At 41.3% G+C, this 18,448-nt stretch overlaps 1 protein-coding gene across 5 annotated transcripts in view; it reads right to left on the minus strand.

The window, feature by feature from the left end:
• Window positions 1-3,467: 3,467 nt before the first annotated feature.
• The window catches only part of dlgap1a (discs, large (Drosophila) homolog-associated protein 1a), a 239,014-nt gene continuing 224,033 nt past the window's right edge, over window positions 3,468-18,448 (minus strand). For all 5 annotated transcript variants that reach the window (XM_015353463.2, XM_015353459.2, XM_015353462.2 and 2 more), the window contains 5 exons: window positions 17,505-17,596; window positions 8,292-8,716; window positions 5,603-5,694; window positions 4,854-5,006; window positions 3,468-3,844 (listed from right to left, as the gene is read on the minus strand). In XM_015353463.2, coding sequence (XP_015208949.1) covers window positions 3,629-3,844; window positions 4,854-5,006; window positions 5,603-5,694; window positions 8,292-8,716; window positions 17,505-17,596 — 978 coding nt within the window. In that variant the 3' untranslated portion in view covers window positions 3,468-3,628. The remainder of the gene's footprint in view (window positions 3,845-4,853; window positions 5,007-5,602; window positions 5,695-8,291; window positions 8,717-17,504; window positions 17,597-18,448) is intronic.

Consider the following 18,448-nt stretch of genomic DNA (forward strand, 5'->3'; position numbering starts at 1 on the left):
CTGATTTGCTAACTTACATTCAAACTGTATATATAAAATAAAATAAAATACATAATTAAACCATACAATACTGAACAAATGAAATTGTATCCTACTTCGCTGACGAAAAATAAAGGTGAATCGTTCTTAATTTCCTTTTCTTTACAAAAAGCATAAAAACAAAACAAATGAGATTGTAATTGAAGTAAACAAGTGTAATGTTAGTGCATTATCTCAGTTTATTTCACTTGCCTCTCGCAAAACTAATTTGCCCAAGTTATGAAAAAGAAATACTTTAATCCACTAACACAACACAGTGTTAAAATGGACTTCTGTAAATTGGCAGGCATTGAATTTTTAATTATAATTTTAATTATTAAAGAAAATACAAAATTAGGCAGATATTCAATTATACAGCTGGTATCCCCACTATAACTAAAACTTAGTTTAATATTCAGTTAAGTATCATAGGTAGCTTTAGTACCCAAAAGTTGAAAAGACGTGTTCAGTAAGTCAGTTACTGGAAAGTCTAGGAACATGCTACCAAAATGTGTTATTCACTGTAGTACTTGTCAAAAAGTATTTTTTGTAAAACTCTTTCACTTGCCTTAGAACACTATCTTATAGCTCGTCAACAAATCTTTGTCCAGTGAGATTTACTGCAAGACAGCAAAATGACTGCTTTATATCCTGACTGGTAAGGCAAAAGATGGGTCTCAGTAAGGTCTCCACATAAGCTTAATATTTTGCTGATGGGCAGAACATTTCAAAATGAGTTGTGACATTTTTTTTTAAATAAAAACTAATAATGTAAAGAAAAAAACCTTTATACATTAAAAGAGGGACGAGGTTCTCCTCCCTCTCACCCTGAGTCTTGGTTGTGCTCAAATGCTACATTATAAATTAAGGCAAATAGATATGATGACTACCTTTTTATATACCGGAGAGAAATGTCTCTGTCTCTACATTGTGAAAGTTTTTTTTGCATTGTGTTTTTTTTTCTTCGGGCAACTTGAAGCTATAGTTAATTCTGATGTTGTCATGTGTTCCCTTTGTTGAGCATGAACTGCCTATGTTTCGAAGTGTATAATCAGATGGTTGCACCTATATGCTAGAGGTCAAGTCCCAAACAGCATTCGGAGTTCCTGTTCATGAACTTGTTTAAACAAATCATCAAACAATTCAAAGATATAAAATGTGGAAAAAAGTTGCTGTAAGAAATTAGATACAGAAATATGTTTGTGCGTAGAATTGAATAAACCATTATTAATCTTACTGCGACCCATCTTATGTGCATTCACTGAAAGATGATAATGCCTGAATCCTGGAAGCTTGAATACCCGTGAAGTTCATTTTATCACATCTTTCGATTGTAATGCATTGCTTTCTTGTTCTTCTCTTGGCACACAGACAAGTTTTTATTGTTTTTAGTAGCATGGTACTTATCGGGATCGGCTTCTGAGCCAGCTGTGAGTTCAAGTAATGGCGAAGTCAGCTTTTTTAACTGTACATTTATCATTATCAATCCTTTACAAACCTGCTAGCAGCTCATATACTGTAGTATTGCAACAAATACTGACTCTTATTTCCTGTACAAAATACCTGACAATCAGGTTAATTCTGCACACAAAGGAAAGTCCTTCAAGGAATCAGGAGTTACAATAAAACATGGATTTAAGGGCAGACAAAATAAATGCAGTTTTTTCAGGAGAGACTGAGAATCAATTGGAAGGTTCTTCAGTTTTAAAACCGGGGAACAATAAAAAAGAAACACAATTGAATTGAGCATATTTATTTTGTCTGTCTAAACAAAAACAAAACATAAAACCAAAAATAATTTCCAGGTAAATGCAGAGCAACAGTGCACATAAAATTGAACTGGTACAAAAAAACATAAATAAAAATAGATCAGATCCCCTAAAATAATGATGAAAATTCGTTTCTACATGCTCTGGGGGTATACCTTTTTCTATTTGATTTTCCTACATACATTAATTTAAAATAAATACACGTGGGTCTGGATTTTCTATAATACAGTATGTCTTTGAGGCTACTTCATTACATCCAAAAAATAGGTCAATATCAACCTTGAAAATTAGGAAGCACTTGAAAGACACACACTCACACACACACTCACACACACACATAAATACACGCGTACTTAACACCACGCCTGTCTTCTGGGAGATCCGGATTTAGCTCCACTGGCTTTGCCCCAACTCTTCCTGAGAGTTAATACTAACACAGCCCACCATGCACAAGGCAGGAGAGGATGAGTAACACCGTCTTCTTGATGCACCAGGCTAGCCCTGGCCCATGCATCACAAAGGCCTTCTGCCGAAGAAGGTTCAATAAGAGAGTTCGCTAATATTTTGAGCTGCTGTACTACCTACTGGAAAGACTTTGTTTAAAAAGTGAAATAAACCGTTTGCGTTAAATGTTTGGTAACTCTTCAGAGTCCCGTATAGATGATCAATAAACATACATATCAGTTAGGAGCCTCTTCCCAAGTCCTCAGCTGAACAAAAAGTAGCAAAAGGTTTGAGGAATGAAGAATTACAACTTGTAGAGGGCTTGCCACCATCTTTGTAACTGCCGATTATAAACACTCACAACAACAAGTCTGCTCATGATAAACAAAACATAGCTACAGACCAGTGAAATGATCGTGTTAATGCAAATCATTGATAATGTACATGGCACCCTTAATCTAAGGTGTTATCTCGTACAGTTTCTTGTCTCCTTGCTTTATAATGCAGGTTTCAAAAGGTACAGTAACACACCTTCCTCTCTTTCTACTCTTGAGAATGATGACAACCTTAAAGAAAGAGCTTCAGTTGAACGTGTCAGGAAAGCAAGGGAGTCTGATGTCTTCACGTTTTCATGAATTAACGCACAGCGGCTTGCTGTTCCCTTTCCACCGTTGTCCAAGAATGCCCATTCAGTTTTTTTTTGCGTTTCAGACACCGCTTATTCAGGTACAAAGATATGACTAAACAAAAGAAAATGAATTTCCAGCTGCTCTTAAATTTCCTAGTTTCTACAAAATTGCTAAATGAAATGACCAGCGCAGAACCCAGTACCACCCCTCCGGCCGCCCGAAAAAAGGATCTTTTTGCTTTTGCCTTCTTACTGTTGCTCACAAAGACATCATACAGCGTACTCAAGTTAACAGGAGTACCGCAGGGTAATTATTATAGCATTATAGAGACACTGCATCTGTTGAATACTGCATCTGCTGCACTCAGCTTTGTTTTGTAACACTTTCTTTTCTACGGTTGTTCTCAAGAGCAAGGTCAAGAAATAAAAAAAAATGTGCACAGCAGCTATGGTACATTAGATATGTGGCTAAGCTATATTGGTTAGGAAGTTAGGAAACTAAGAAGTAGGTTCACAAAACAGTTTTGTGGGAGTCGGGAGAACAGCTACATCACATAGGTGGAAACAAACCTGATCATAACTCTTAATGATCAGAGAGAGAGAGAAAATGAAAAAGAAATACGATTGGCTTTATTGTGTTTCCGCCCCCTGGCCCCCCCGCGGAAGGGGGGATAGAGGAGTGATTGGATTACGAGCACCCTGTCCTTGACCTGCATGTGTGTGTGTCTGTGTGTCGGTGTCTGTGTGGGGAGGGGGGTTGCAGGGCGGTTCATAGCCGGGTCTGAGCCTCGGGGATGTAGATTTCGATGCTGTCCGCGCTCTCGGTGGCGGAGTTCTGCCGCACGGACGCGGCGCGCTTTGCGGCCATCAGCCTCTTCCGGGCCTCCTGCCGCTGCTTCTCCGTGCTCTCCAGGGACCGGTCTCTCGCCAGGGGAGGGTGACCTTTCGGGGGTTTCTTTGGCACAGGAGGGGGCATCTTTCTCTCCTGGACAGGGACGAGAATCATTCCGTTAGCCACTCGGAGGCCAGAGCGCTCTCAGGTGCCACCCGCGCCGGTAAGGTGAAGTCTAAAGACCACCCGCGCCGGTAAGGTGAAGTCTAAAGACCACCTGCGCCGGTAAGGTGAAGTCTAAAGACCACCCGCGCCAGTAAGGTGAAGTCTAAAGACCACCCGCACCGGTAAGGTGAAGTCTAAAGACCACCCGCACTGGTAAGTGCCCAACTGCATTTGACAGGACTGGCCCCAGGAGGCCATTTGACAGGACTGGCCAGGCCGATGGCGAGTGTCACGTGGGACGCCCTCTTAAAACCGGCTCATCGTCAACAAAACAAAACAAAACAAAATAAAAAGATTTCGGGAAATGAAATGCAAAACAGACAGAATTTACCTTATCTGGTTGTTTCGAAGTCATGAAAGTAGTGCGTCTGACAAACGTTTAGAGAAAATAAGAAAAACAATGGTTCAAAATTAACACAAAGCGAAATAATAATAAAATAATGAAGAAAAGAAGAAGGGTGGACAGCAGAATTTTTATAGAGAAGACAACAACCTGTTCCACGGACAGTACTTCATGGGAAACATTAAAGCACGTATGATCGCTCTTTGAGATACAGTATTACCACCCATGTGGCATTCGATATTGGCACAGTTTTATAGTGTTGAGTGATTTAGGATTCATTTTTTTCCTAGATGTTCAAAATGAAGCAGGCATCTTTTAGGGACGACAAGTAGTGAGAGCAATTCAGAAACGGATAAATGAGAGCTTATCAAGGAGCCATGCAGTGTAGTCCATCCTGGATTTTTACATGGAAGACTGAAGACTGTAATCTAGGAGCATTTTCTGTGTGGTTTGCCTGATCAGTAACTACTTGTCAAAGGTGTTGCATAAATACTTTATAGAGATCCCAGACTATTTTCCTGCAGTGTGCTGCCGACAGGGAGCAGACAGTGGGGGGGTCAGGACGGGCCGCTGCTCAGGGTTCAGCTGCGTCACCTTTCTTTCGGGGGGATCCAGGGGTTTCCAGTTGTTTGCCTTGAGCTGGTGCAGTTCGTCAAACTTCAAGCTGATGTTCTCGATGGAGAGCTGCAGCATGTCCCAGAATCCCGCGAGGTCCTGCGATATGGGTCGTGGGTGGGCGTGGGGGTTCTGTAAACAGCAGCATGGAAGTCACGATGTTTGCGAATTTTCTTTTGAAAAAACTGCACTTATTTGATTTCTGACAAGTAGATAGTAGATAAGAAATGAAACACATAGAATACACGTTACAATATTGCAGTAGAATCAGAAAAATCACTCTGATACCTACTGTTTACCTTGCCTATAGTCATTTAAAAAGTGGTACCTTGGTATAGAGGAACGCTTTCACATGTAACCAAAGTAAAAGGCACAATAAAAGGATAAAGGCACAATAAAAGGTACTATTTTGAAAGTTTATTCCCCCACCTTAAACTACTGTAATCTTTAAATTCTGTTTATTGCGGAGAAATGAACAAATTGTTATAATACTTTATTCGAATGTTGCTGCATGATGGCTTAATAATCCCTTCATAACTTTTTTTTCACAAAATGCATACTGTACATAATGCTTTATAGGGACATGCACAAATGACAAAATGTGCATTAGAGGTCATTACATTTGTTTTTGCATGATGTCATCTTGTGTCGCTGTAATTATGAAGCCATCATGCAGCAACATACAAATAAAGTTTAACCATGATAAAGTTAATCTCAATAATGTTTACCAAGTTTTCTTCACAGAGCTCCCTGAACTGCTGGAATTTCTGAGACATCAACAGCTGGGCACTCCCCACAGCACTCCGGATTTTCCCCAGGACTGAATCAAACAGACAGGGATTAATAGTGCACGTTCACAGAATAAATGTCGTGAATTGTCTTTTCATAGAAAAAGAGGGAGAAAAAGTATGCAGTGCATGAAGTAAATTGCATTAAGACCAAACTCCTTTTCTTTTGTATCGTTGAGTGATTTCCTCCACATTATAAGTGACAAATTCTAGGGTGAAAACTAACAAAATACACTTCATCATTCTGTGTGCTGGGGTAATGACATTTCTGTCTGGGGAAACAGACATCCTGGTTACAAAGAGTAATAAATTTTAGCCTTTCTACTACCAACTAAAAGACACACTTTTTGAACAATAAAGAGATGGTTAAGTTTTCCAAGCTGCTTTTCCACAGTCTTATTATTGGAAAATAATTTACAATAAGAATATACAATGAGACTCTCAACTGCACAAAAGTAATGTAATATTGGGAGCCAGCTCATTTTGTAATGCCACATTTTACACATAAGGACACGCCGGTCAATATCCTGTTTCTTTTTTTCCCCCCAAAAGAAGCTGACCGAAAGGAAAAAAAAAATATTGTTGCAGACTATAGAAATCACAGCAGCAGGATGTGACATCGGCACACATCTCAGGCCGCAAAACGTAAACAGGACTTTTGTCAGTTGGACAGCGTGCAGCTCCTGAATGAGGAAGGACTGGATCGGTCAGACTGAGTGCCAGAATGGATGTCACAGTAGCTTTCCAGCAAGAATAAGGCCAACAAAACCCGTGTGCCAGCTACCTCGCCTGTGGCATTACAACCTTTCACAAACATAAAACAAGGCCGTTTGGGCTTGTTTGCTGCAAGGCGAAACTCCTGCTCCCCGCTCGCAGCAGCAGCTTGACGTGTGTATAGAGCTGGTAAAAACAGCGATAGCTTACAGATCTGTTTCGAAATAGACTTCCTATAAATAGCCCCAGAACAGGAACAACAACAGTGATTAAACGTAGCCTGACTGTGGAGTTTGCTCATGTAGAAAACACATGTGGAGACTGAAGACGCTTTGAAGGTGAGAGGATGCCATCCGCACATCGAGAAGACGGGGGACAAGCGGGGTGGAGCGATAAGAAATCACTGGCTCAATAAACTGGGTTTCATTATCAGGGGAGAGAAGAACATCCAGTAACGAGCCAAATTCCACTGTGTGGTGAACTAGATGACCCCCCGGAGCATAAGACGGGTTATGTCAGTACTAGACGGCTGGGACTTTCTTTTATTTTTAGAGAACAGACTGTTTAACTCATGCATTTTAAATAAAAGCTGCATTTGTGTTTCGGCAAATGCAAACACTGAAAGGAGCTGTTTCATTCATCATGTGTGCATATTAGAATTACGTTAATAGAGGATCAAGCCGAAGGAAAGCAAAACGTTTTCTACTGTTCAGCCTGGAACTAAGCTCTACGTTTCTCTTTGGAGCCCAGACACTGACACAGCTCCCCGCTCACACCTGTAAAAGTTTCTCACTCTTCTTCTGCTAGTTTGAGATCGTGACTTGCCTTCAGAGACAAAAACGTGTCAAGATCCAAATTTACAATAAACAGTACTTGGTAACAGAGGTTCGATTAGTGTTTTGTTACTGTGACCTTGCACCTCCTGGTTTCTTTATTCTGGATTTCTGGATTGGCGCAAGGAAATAAATGACATTTTGAAGAACTGTGGCATGTTAAAGTACTGATACTTGGTATTACACACAAGGGCATTTCTGAAGCAGGTTTACAATAAATCAGCTGCCAGCTCAGTCTGGTGCATTAGTTTAATATTTTGCTGTAAAAATGAAAGAGAATTAAACTCAAACCATTTGTTCTCACAGACTAGAATAAGGTGGTTATGCTGTTGTCTAATTCTATATCTATCAAAATGCACTGATAACCTGTTAAAACATTAAGAATCAGCTTGCAATTCCTTTAACTTTCTTAAATACTGTACACATACATACAACTGCCAGCAGCAAATTCAAAAGGCTCATTAAGAGGAGCTGAGTGATGAAGACCAGTATTCAGTGTGCTCAGGGGACTATTATGTATCATGAAGACAGATGTTCATTCAACTAACACCCTGATAATAAAAATTCTTGGTATGCCTACTGAACTGCTGAATGAGGATAATAGAACAACAAAGCTTTGTGACTTTTCACCCAAAAATATATTTGCACGTTTGCCTGCATTACTGTGCAACACAGGGAGAGGTGGAGCTCACACTAGCAATCTGTAATTTCATTCGTGTGCAAAAGTTTGCTTGAATGGATATGTATTATTTTTCTGCATCTTTTTCACAGCTTACCCGCTCGCCATTAATAGTAAACAGCTCTTCAATACCGAAGGGCTCAAAGCAGCCTTAACGCCGCCTTTACATCTCCCAACACTCCCATCATGTATTTCTCTGTACGTCTGTATTTCGATTTCTTCCGGCTTAATGGCTGTGTCCTTAGACTTTATAGATGAGCGGCCTACATTATGATCAGCTTCTTCACGATGACGGAGCAGAGATGAGTAACCGGGAAGACAAGGACCCTCTCTGCATCGCGGCATCAGCTGTCTCCCGACCGTCAACGGCACGGACCAGTACAACACCGCCCGGTTCACGTACTGTCGTCAGGCAGCTCGTTCTCCTGCTCGTCCTGCTCCATCTGCTGACACCAGCCTTCCATTCGGTCGGTCTCGGCCTGCAGCAGCTTCAGAAACCAGCGCCCATCCCTGTGGCACACGGACCTCTGCACCACCTCCATGGGGTCTTCGGTCACGCTGTCGATCCAGGGGTCCGGGGGCGGGAGGATGGAGGGGTCGAAGCCCACATCGAAGTCGTCATCCGCGGCGCAGGCGTGATAGTGGTTCCCCGAGCCCTGGATGCTGACCGTGGAAGTGCTGGCGTCGCGGGAGAACTGCCTGGACACCGAGCCGGAGGATGGGGCGTCGGTCTCTGGCGGTTCTGCCGAGCCGTACAAGACCTCGTGGGTATCCAGATCGGCCTGCACAGCCGTCGTCACGCTATTGGACCTCGTGAACCTTCGGAAGCTGCAAGACGCGGGCAAGCAGATATTACAGACAACCAATTACAAAAAGAAAAACAGTTTTAAGTCGGGATTCTGTTGTCCTAAAGCTGCGCAGCTTCAGGTGTTCCTTTGCAAACAGGATACTGAAGAGTTTCCCTTTAAACGAGGTAGCAGTAGTGTCTGCACGAAAAGTAAGTTTCTTGGGAACACAAAGCTTCACAGTTCTCCTTCATGAGTTATAAAGCCGTCTTTAAAAATACTAAATAATGAAGCCGATTTGAGGAACCTTCGTCCCTTTAACTATTGTTTTCTTGAATTAAGAAACTCAGTACTACAAACATCAGGGTAAAGAGGAAGTTTAAGATGTGTTTTTTTAGTTAAATACATTTTCAGTACCCTTTAAAAACCCACTAATAGCTTTAAAGTGCAGCAACTGACAGCTCAGCACTAACAAGAAAAGCTCAGGCACCATGTCCATTCTTACCACTCCTGCATTGATACAAATAACAATGCTTAACAAATCTCAACCATATAACATCGGATCACTCCACTCTGAGGGCACCTCGAAACCTGAGAGACTATTACCAAACCCATAGTTTGGAAAGTTAATTCTTCATCCAGCTGAAAAATATCTTTGTTCTTCTAAAAAGAAGGTGATTATTTAAATGACAAGATCTAAATTTAAATACAATATTTAGACATGAATCTCACAAACTGTAAAATGATGAGCAAAGAAGGTTCCGATTCTCCTTTGCACTCGTTTGAAGTGCTGTGAGTATATAAAGTTGAAGGTAATTAGAAAATAAAACAATGAACAAAATGAATAAGTGCATCCAGAAAACCCATTTCAAACCCAGGTTTTTGAGGATGCCTTTCAAGAGGGTGTGTTCAAATTTAGAAATATCTAATAATTCTCCACAGAAGACAGCGCTCCGCCATCGGTACAACTGATGTGTGTTGTGTTAAAAAAGACAGTATTGACAGCAGCATTGAATCACTGAAATCTCTGAACTGCCTGGACTGGTCTCTGCCGATGATAGATCTCAATGGCAGAAGTGAGACGAGAAACTTAAGCAGAGCAAGATAATGTCAACAGAATGAAATCTTATCACTTTGCCAAAGGAGCTCTTGGCATTGTGGTCTCTGCATCCTCCTGGGACAAATGGTTTATAATCCTTTAGCAAGTGAAGTGCTGCACATCCTCCTGCCTGCTCACTGCAGAATGATTTCATTCACCCAGATTTCACTGCCTCTTAGGAAACATGGACATGTATAAAAATACATTTGTAGATTTCACTTATTATGCTGTTTGTTTCCAATTTGTTTTCATTTACATTAAGAATCTGTAAAACGGCATATTTCTGACTTATGAAACAACACACAAGAGAATTTCAATAACTAGTTCAAGTAGGCAGCTGTGTCAGCATGTGGAAGCTGTCTCACACCTGAAGAAGGCTCCACAGCCGAAACGTTGTGTTTCTTTTCTTCTCTTTTCAGCATGGAATAAACCTATTACTTGTTCCTTTTCAATAACTGGCACAATTTCCAGCTTCTGCTTGATGTTTTTTTATCAGAAATATAAAACCTTAAATTTAGAAATACAATGCAACTAATAAGGAAGAAATGAGATGTCTCTGTTTACACTGTTTTTCGGTCAGACATTTTACATGACATTCCTAAGTGTAACTGAGCAGTACTGCTTTTAGAAACAAGCATGCATTAAATAGTGCTATAAATGTCCTATTAAAGTATGAATATATAATGACATTTCTTTTTCCCCTCTTTACTGTCAGTTATAATTCTATAATTGTGTTTTACTTTGAAGCAATTTGTATTTATGATCAGGAGACTAATACGAATGACAAGTACAGTACAATGTCCTTTTTATTTTTGACTAATTTAATCCACATATTTGTTCTCATCAGAATAAAAACATACTCTTGTAAACATATGGGGACACATTCATTTTAAGTACATTTCAGAGTGTAAAAGTAATTAGTTGTATACTAATTGATAGGCTTTGCTGAGTTCTTGTCTGTTGTTGGGATGTTCTGGGTGAGATCTAAAACATTCAAAACAACGGTCTTCATCATGTAAAATGCATGCTTAAAGGATTGGACTGAACTTGGTAGGACTGGGTATATGATTTGGTTTATTGCCTTGCTGAGACGCCAGCCAATAAATATGGAAGCATTTTCCATAAGCGGACAGAATACTTCTAAAATAAAAAGAATAAAACCACATAAGTTTCATTACATGTATGTGAGGCACTTACAAACATACCAATATATGTGGTCATTATTACATATTACATATTAATATATTAAATATGATATAGTATATTGTATGGAATGTGTAATATAAAATATTCTGAAAGGTACTTTAGAAAATGTTAGAGAGAACATTCCAAAATAATAGAGCTCACATTCCCCTTTTGCACTTTTTCATATGAAATGCCAATACGCACATTCATACATATGACAAAAAAATGCCGCCTCTGAGTTTGGATGGACAAAAGCAATGGTTCCACAGCCAAAGGGGCTGTAATGACGGGAAATTTCCCCATCGGCCTTTATCAATCATGGCCTCCTAATAATCCCCCTCTGTGAACTGGCTTCATTACTCTGCTCTCCTCCCCACTGATAGCTGATGTGTGGTGAGCGTTCTGGCGCACTATGGCTGCCGTCGCATCATCCAGGTGGGGCTGCACAGTGGTGGTGGTGGAGGGGAGTCCCCATTACCTGTAAAGTGCTTTGAGTGGAGTGTCCAGAAAAAGCGCTATATAAGTGTAAGCAATTATTATTATTATTATATGACAAAAAAATGCCGCCTCTGAGTTTGGATGGACAAAAGCAATGGTTCCACAGCCAAAGGGGCTGTCATGACGGGAGTAAATCAAAGAGAGGAGCTCGGAGAACAGGACTGTCGACACATGAAAGCCCTGGGACCTTCTGATCGACATGCAGGGACTGCCTGACCACCATCACCGACTGCCAACGAGCAGGAAGCAACCCTGATCACCCCAGGTCCTGTCCACCACATGAACACCCAACAACCCACAGTTGCCAACACTGATTACATTCACCAGCCGAGTCCGAGTGGGCACCCCAGAAATGGTTAAATACTGACTCCAGACCACTGGGCATCACAAGGCTGGGTGGTGGCAGTGTATGCATTGGCATGAAAGACAATCTCATGGATACTTGCAAAGGGCAGAGTCTACACCATCGGTCAGCTCCTTGCTCTGCTTGAACAAGAACTTCCCTGAACAGTTCGAATGAGAGACATTTTGAAGCTTGTCCTCTACTGCAGATTGCAACAGCATCAATGTCATCCCATGTAATTCCAAGAAGGTGGTGCTACTTCCGACATGGTAATGATGTCTCAATACTTTCTTCTTCAGTCTAGAAAATTACTGGATCTTGACTCCATCAAGCACCAGCTGAGGAGGCATGTATGTAAAAGCTAACCACCAAAACATCATTCATCTTTCTCCAGCACTGCAGACTGGATGAATGGCTATCCCTGTAGCCCATGTCCACTGCCTTTGCCTGTCTGTGAAAGATCATACTGTCTACATGTTTGTGTTCGAGCTAATGGTCGACAACATGAGTTGATCTCTTACGGATGTCTGTCAGACGTGTGACAATTCCACATGTTTTAGCTTCCTTTAAGAAACACATTTAGAAATGATTCAATAAATACCGGCACTATGTATCCTCTTTTTTCTTATTTATGCTTCCATTTGATTTTATTTCTCTGTGCAACATAATCGAAACGCTAAGTAAAACTGCTGACACTATTTCATTCTGTGTACTAGCGAATGCAAAGGGAGGAGTCTGAGTTCAGTTTATGTAGCTGGTTTGGCGATGATGGTGATCAGGTGCAGCTGTGTGAGATTGAAATGCCGTTGTTATCCCTCCCCAACTTCAGTTAATAACTTCCATGTACTGTTTGTTTTATACCGAATTACAGTGTAAAGGCACTATTCTTGCCCTTTAGAACATCATAGATATAATAACATAAGACAGGTTCAAACAAAAGGAGGCCACTTGGCCACTTGGTACTTCATAGCTAATTGATCCAAGGATCACATCCAGCCATGTCCTGAAGGAAGCCAGGGGTATTAAGTGTAAGGATTTATGAAAACAAACAGCAAGAAGGCTGCTCGAACTGAACACACCCGAACATGACGTCCTGTAGTTTTTGGTGAACGTTTCCTGAAGTATTATCGCTTGAGATACAAACATGTGTGCGGAAATATTGCATAAAACACACAAAGACGTATGTTATTAAACCAACACACACTTGAACGTTTACCTGCCTGAAAGGTGGCCCTGCCCTTTTGCAGGACGCTAGCACGTGCCTCCATGAATGACACATGAAAGGATGCCAATGACTGTGAAAAAAACTGTAGGCCACAGAGTTATGACTGAAGATGTCACATGGTCTCTGAACTGTTGTCATTACAATCACATCGGCTTCTTCAGAGATTTAACATTACCGGGCTCAGAAACCACAAAGACAGGATAAACGAGTATGAAGTACAATGCAGAGTCTGTTCTGCAGCGCCCTTCATGGTTGACACCGACTCTTAAATTTTTAACACTTGCTTCCTTTAAAACACTGGGCAAGTTCTCCTCCCGCATGATCAAACAGTCTGCTTTCACAAGTTAAAGAATAACTCGGCAGAACAGGTGGTGAGTAGGGGTGCCGCACTTTAATAATTTCAGGCTGCATTTTATCAGCCTCCTAACGACTTCCTGGATGGGATGTGTGTGCCAAGGTCACTATGTTGCTGAAGAAAACAAGCTTCAGAGAGATTTAACATTATCTGTGTTCACTGGTGTAAAGCTCATGTTACAGTCAGGTGGAGTCAATCAAACAGGATCATAAATCACACAGCTGAATGCCCAAGTTAGTTGAGACTGGAGAGAAAGTGGTGCACATTAGTCGAACCAAAAGAACTGCCACCCAGCCTTGAAAAAGATTTTTAGTATTTATTACTGGTGGTCTTGGCCAGCTTGGTTCTCAGTGGAAAATGTCTTTCGTTTCATAAGAAATTACATACAGTTAATCAGATTTCTGATGGAAACCACTGAAGTTGACCTAATTTGTTTTTGTAACTGAAACAAACAAATATTAAGCAACTGGTTCTGACACACCATGGTGACATGGAGAGATATCTTTATTGGGGAAATAAGAGACTGCTGCAGCACTCTGGTAACACTGACAGGATCCAGATGTGAGTACCTGACCTATGAACTTGCAAGCTAAAACAACTGGACTGCGAGTGAACAGACTATGAAAGCCCACACTCTTTGGTGTTATTGCATTTTAATTAACTGGGCTAGAAACGCATCTTCTGTCACATGTGTTTGACAAACTAGCGTACCTTTGCAGGGCAGCACCGGAGACACATATATCTGCATATTTATAAATCATTCATCATTGAATTCAAGACCAAAAAAATACTGCAAAAGTAACATGAGACATCAAAACAAATAGGTAGGCTGATAAGTGAATCATAATATTTAATATAGTGTTAATTAGTTGGTATTAAAGACCATAAGACTTTTATGTCCTTTATCTTAATGCAATAAGCACTGTTCAATTTAACATTAAGGAGAAATACAAGTGCCAGAGATTCAAGAGAAAGCAAAACTGATTTTTTATATGCCTTGTAAACATAAGACAGAACTGTATGTACTAGAATCTTCCTTGTTCAAAAATATTTACTAAAAATGAACATATGTATGCTTAAATGATATATTTGATTTCTAGTATGACAGTAAAACTTTGAAGGATGTAGTTTTCTAAGTAGAGTATATATCAATTTGCCGCTAACTCATCCAATCATAATTATCCAAAACCATGGTGCAGATCTATTTAAACCAAAAACCTTTCTAAACATACCCAACAAACACGTAAAAAATCACATGAAACTTTTGATGGCCTTTTCCAGGTTTCAACACCAGCAATTAACAGAGGTAGTGTATCTACTCCTTATCCCTTTTTCTGATGTACAAGTGTTTGTAATAATCGTAATAATTAGTGCCGTAGGCAACAAAAAGCCTATCACTCCAAATCTGTTTCTTCTTGCAAAAGAAAAGGATTTTATTAGGGGCTAATTTTAACGTATACAATTATTATTAATAACAGCATGCTAAGAACAGTTGTTCATTTAAGGAAATGGTACGCTGGAAAGTTCATGGCAGGTTGCCAATATTTTTTTCCCCCAGCAGCAAGAGGAAGCACTTTCAAAACCGTTTTTTAAGAGGACCTGAGCAAAACAGTCACACCTTAAAGATAACAGATGCTCAAGTAATTGCTTACGCTAACGTTTCACACCCTGCATGTTATCCAAGAAGAAACACTTTGCCTAAAATACTGCCTTCAAAAAGAAGTGGTTTGGTGAGGCTACTATACGCTTTCTGCTCTCCTGAAACCAAAAGGCTGCGGGCGGCCCTTTTCAATCATTGAAGTGATCTGCCCTTCCCCACACCCCTACCTCCAAGACTGTTCAGCAAGTTAAATGATTACTTGGTGCCTGGTGTTGAGTTACAGTCAGATTTACTGTCAGGAGCACAAGAGGATTTCGAGATTCTCACTGTCTGGGAATCTCCTGCCAGGGTCCACACAGCCTCTGGTAAAAATGTTAAGACCTCCCAGGAACTGGTCTACTATTGCGAGACAATACAACTTTAAAGTCCCAGATAAACAGCAAGGACTCAGGCAGGGGTCAAACAGCACACACACAGTTAATGCCTAACTTGTTTATATTGGGCTGTCTTCTTCTAAGAGTGACCTGGCACAGATTTCCATGGCAGTGGCCTGGATCTTTGGCACTGAGAGTAATTACAGCTGCAACCTTGCAAGTCTAAACAACAATGAGAAACGGACCCCTTCACACTGTGGTGTAGGATATGCAGTTTTGCATGACGATTTTTGCTAACTGAAAGGTAAAGCCAGTTACAGGCACCTAAACCTAATTTTGAGGAGTCTTCAGAGTGTATTTAGCTGAAACTATCATCCACGCCACTTAACACTGTAACATTAAAGACAAAACCATTATGGAACAGTCGCTATCCTTCCCCATTGAATTTCTAGACTGATTTCTCTTGCATGGCGGCTTCCTAATTAGTTCACTAATCAGTGGCCGTGGAGTCTGGTGTGCGATTGTGAAAGAAAGGCGCGATTCAGTCATCAAAGAATTACACCTTCCCGTCCGCAGCTTTTTATCGTTTACGTGATTATTCTCACAGACAATTCATTAGTTAAATCATTTATTACTCAGAATAATTGAGTTGGAATTCTCTGCTGTCTAGGCTTCAAGGGGATGAGGTCGCTCTTCCAGCACTCTCAGTGCCGCTGAGCCCCGCTGAACGCTCTCTCCCCCTGCAGAAACGCCAGCGGTGATACGCATCGGCCTGCGAGGTCGAGGTGGCGGCAGCAGCATGAGACGCTTTCATCATGGGGGCTCAAGCTTAAAGCCCTGGGATTCATAACCACAGAGACTCAGGACCTCGGTTTTACATCTCATCTGAAGGACGGTGCCTGTTTACAGTCTAGTGTCCCCGTCACTATACTGGGGCATTAGGACCCACATGGACCACAGGGTGAGCGCCCCCTGCTGGCCCCACTAACACCTCTTCTAGCAGCAGGCTTAGCTTTCCCCAGGAGTCTCCCATCCAGGTACTGACCGGGCTCACACCTGCTGAGGTTCAGTGGGCTGCCAGTGGTGAGCTGCACGGTGATAGGGCTGCTGGCCATAAATTGCACAAAGTACTGCAACGGGAGAATGCCCGAGCTTCCAACAGGCAGCACAGGCCAACTATCCTACACGCACTGAATATGACAGATGGCAGGGCAAGGAAGTTGGCTGAAAGCTTCCCGGACCAATGGCTGCAGCCCCAGATTCTCCTTTCTCCACTGGAAGCAGCTGCACTGCCGGTACACACTGGGTCACATCACACTCGGGCAGTGCCAGGGACTCTGACAGCACCTGCAACCACCTGCGTGTTGGCAGACAGCTAGCCCAGGCTGAAGGGAAACAGCTACATCTCTCTCACATTTCACCAGTCCTAAGTGTCTGCCGACACATCTAAGCGACATTTAAGCCATAGCGTGAGTAACTAGAAGCTGGAAATATAAATGAAACTCACAGTGCAGCATACCGTATTTAAAAATAACACTTGATATAAAGTCAGCATTTATATTTGCTGGCAAAAAATGGAAAATAAAAAAAGCCTTTCAGTACTTTCGAATGCTACAGTGGTTATGTTATGGTTAAGCCTGTTCTGTGCCTGTTCTCTTAACTAACAGGTGGAGGTCAAATTCTAATCTCGCACTCCCGCAGTTGATGTGTTTTTCGTTTCTCCATGCTGCACACACATTCAGCTCTGCTCCAGCGAGAGGACGGCTGAGCCAGCGCGCTCTGAGCTCAGGGTTTGAAATCTGTGTTGGTGGTTTGGGGATTCTTTCGGGGGGAAGTAACAGGCCCGATCTCTGACAAGCACTGTCATTTCCTCAGCCAGGAGAGTTAAAGCCAAAGTATTCAGCACACTATCTCTTTAATTTCATTACAAACAAACAGTAACAAAACCCTCGGCGAACAGTCACAATGTTTGTTTTGAAATGGAATATTGAAACAATCGGTTCAGTCAGGTGTTGAGATCACTTAAGTGTTTTCTCCAAGAAGGAGTAATACCAAGTCTTTAATTTTCATTTGCAGATTAAAAAAATATATGAAGTCAAATGCACCTTTAACAAACAAAACAATCTCCTACTTGATAAAAGGTCTTACTCACCATCTCTCCTCCTCAACTTGAATCCCCACGGACTGGAACTTATGTGAAACAGAATTTTCTTCCATATCAGGTGACTCATCAGGTCCATCAACCTGAGACAAAAAAAAGAAGGAAGCATTATTTTCCACAAACCGCTGTAAAATATTACCTGATCTTTTTACCCAATCTATTAGCTATTATTAAGATGAGCATAGGGATCACATGTACTAATGAAAAGCTCAAGACAGCTGGATTCCCATAATGTACAAAAGTCTGCTGTCCATAAGTTTGCTGAATTTAGAAAAAGTAGGTCTTGTTTTACTAAATTGTTCAATCAGGTTCAATCAATTATTCACAATTCTTGAAGGTATTCAGAAAATCCACCCCGTGAACTTCTTCAGTATCAACAGTGAAACAAACACAAACCCAAGGGTGGAAACTCAGCAAGTGCAAGTGCTGCTATTGTTGTTTTTGCATTAAAATTGAAAGAGAAGGAGAATTTGCATCAGCACCCAATGACCTGCTAGGGCATAGGTCAGGGGTCAGGGGTCATGTAGTAATGTGTACAATGCTTCTACCCTACTGCACTGCACATCCTTAACAGCTAACTGCACTGCCTCAGAACTCAATGCATCTCTGCACAAAGCACTTTTTGCATGGCCTACCATGTTTTTTGCCGTCACCACCACATATGTATTATCTACAACGCATTCATTGTTCCAGTTGTTACTATTTATTATGTACTGTTTTGTGATGCACTGTCTACATTGTGTGGTGTTGTCTGTTGTACTGTGTTGCCTGCACACTACCACCAGTGTGCTGCCCCACCTGGATGATACGACAGCAGCTGAAGTGCACCAGAACGCTCACCACACACCTGCTACCAGTGCGGAGGACAACAGAGTGATGAAGCTAGTTTAGAGATGGGGATTATTAGGAGGCCATGATTGGTAAAGGCCAATGGC

Source organism: Lepisosteus oculatus, chromosome 6 (genome assembly GCF_040954835.1).
Source record: "Lepisosteus oculatus isolate fLepOcu1 chromosome 6, fLepOcu1.hap2, whole genome shotgun sequence".
Taxonomy (NCBI): domain Eukaryota; kingdom Metazoa; phylum Chordata; class Actinopteri; order Semionotiformes; family Lepisosteidae; genus Lepisosteus; species Lepisosteus oculatus.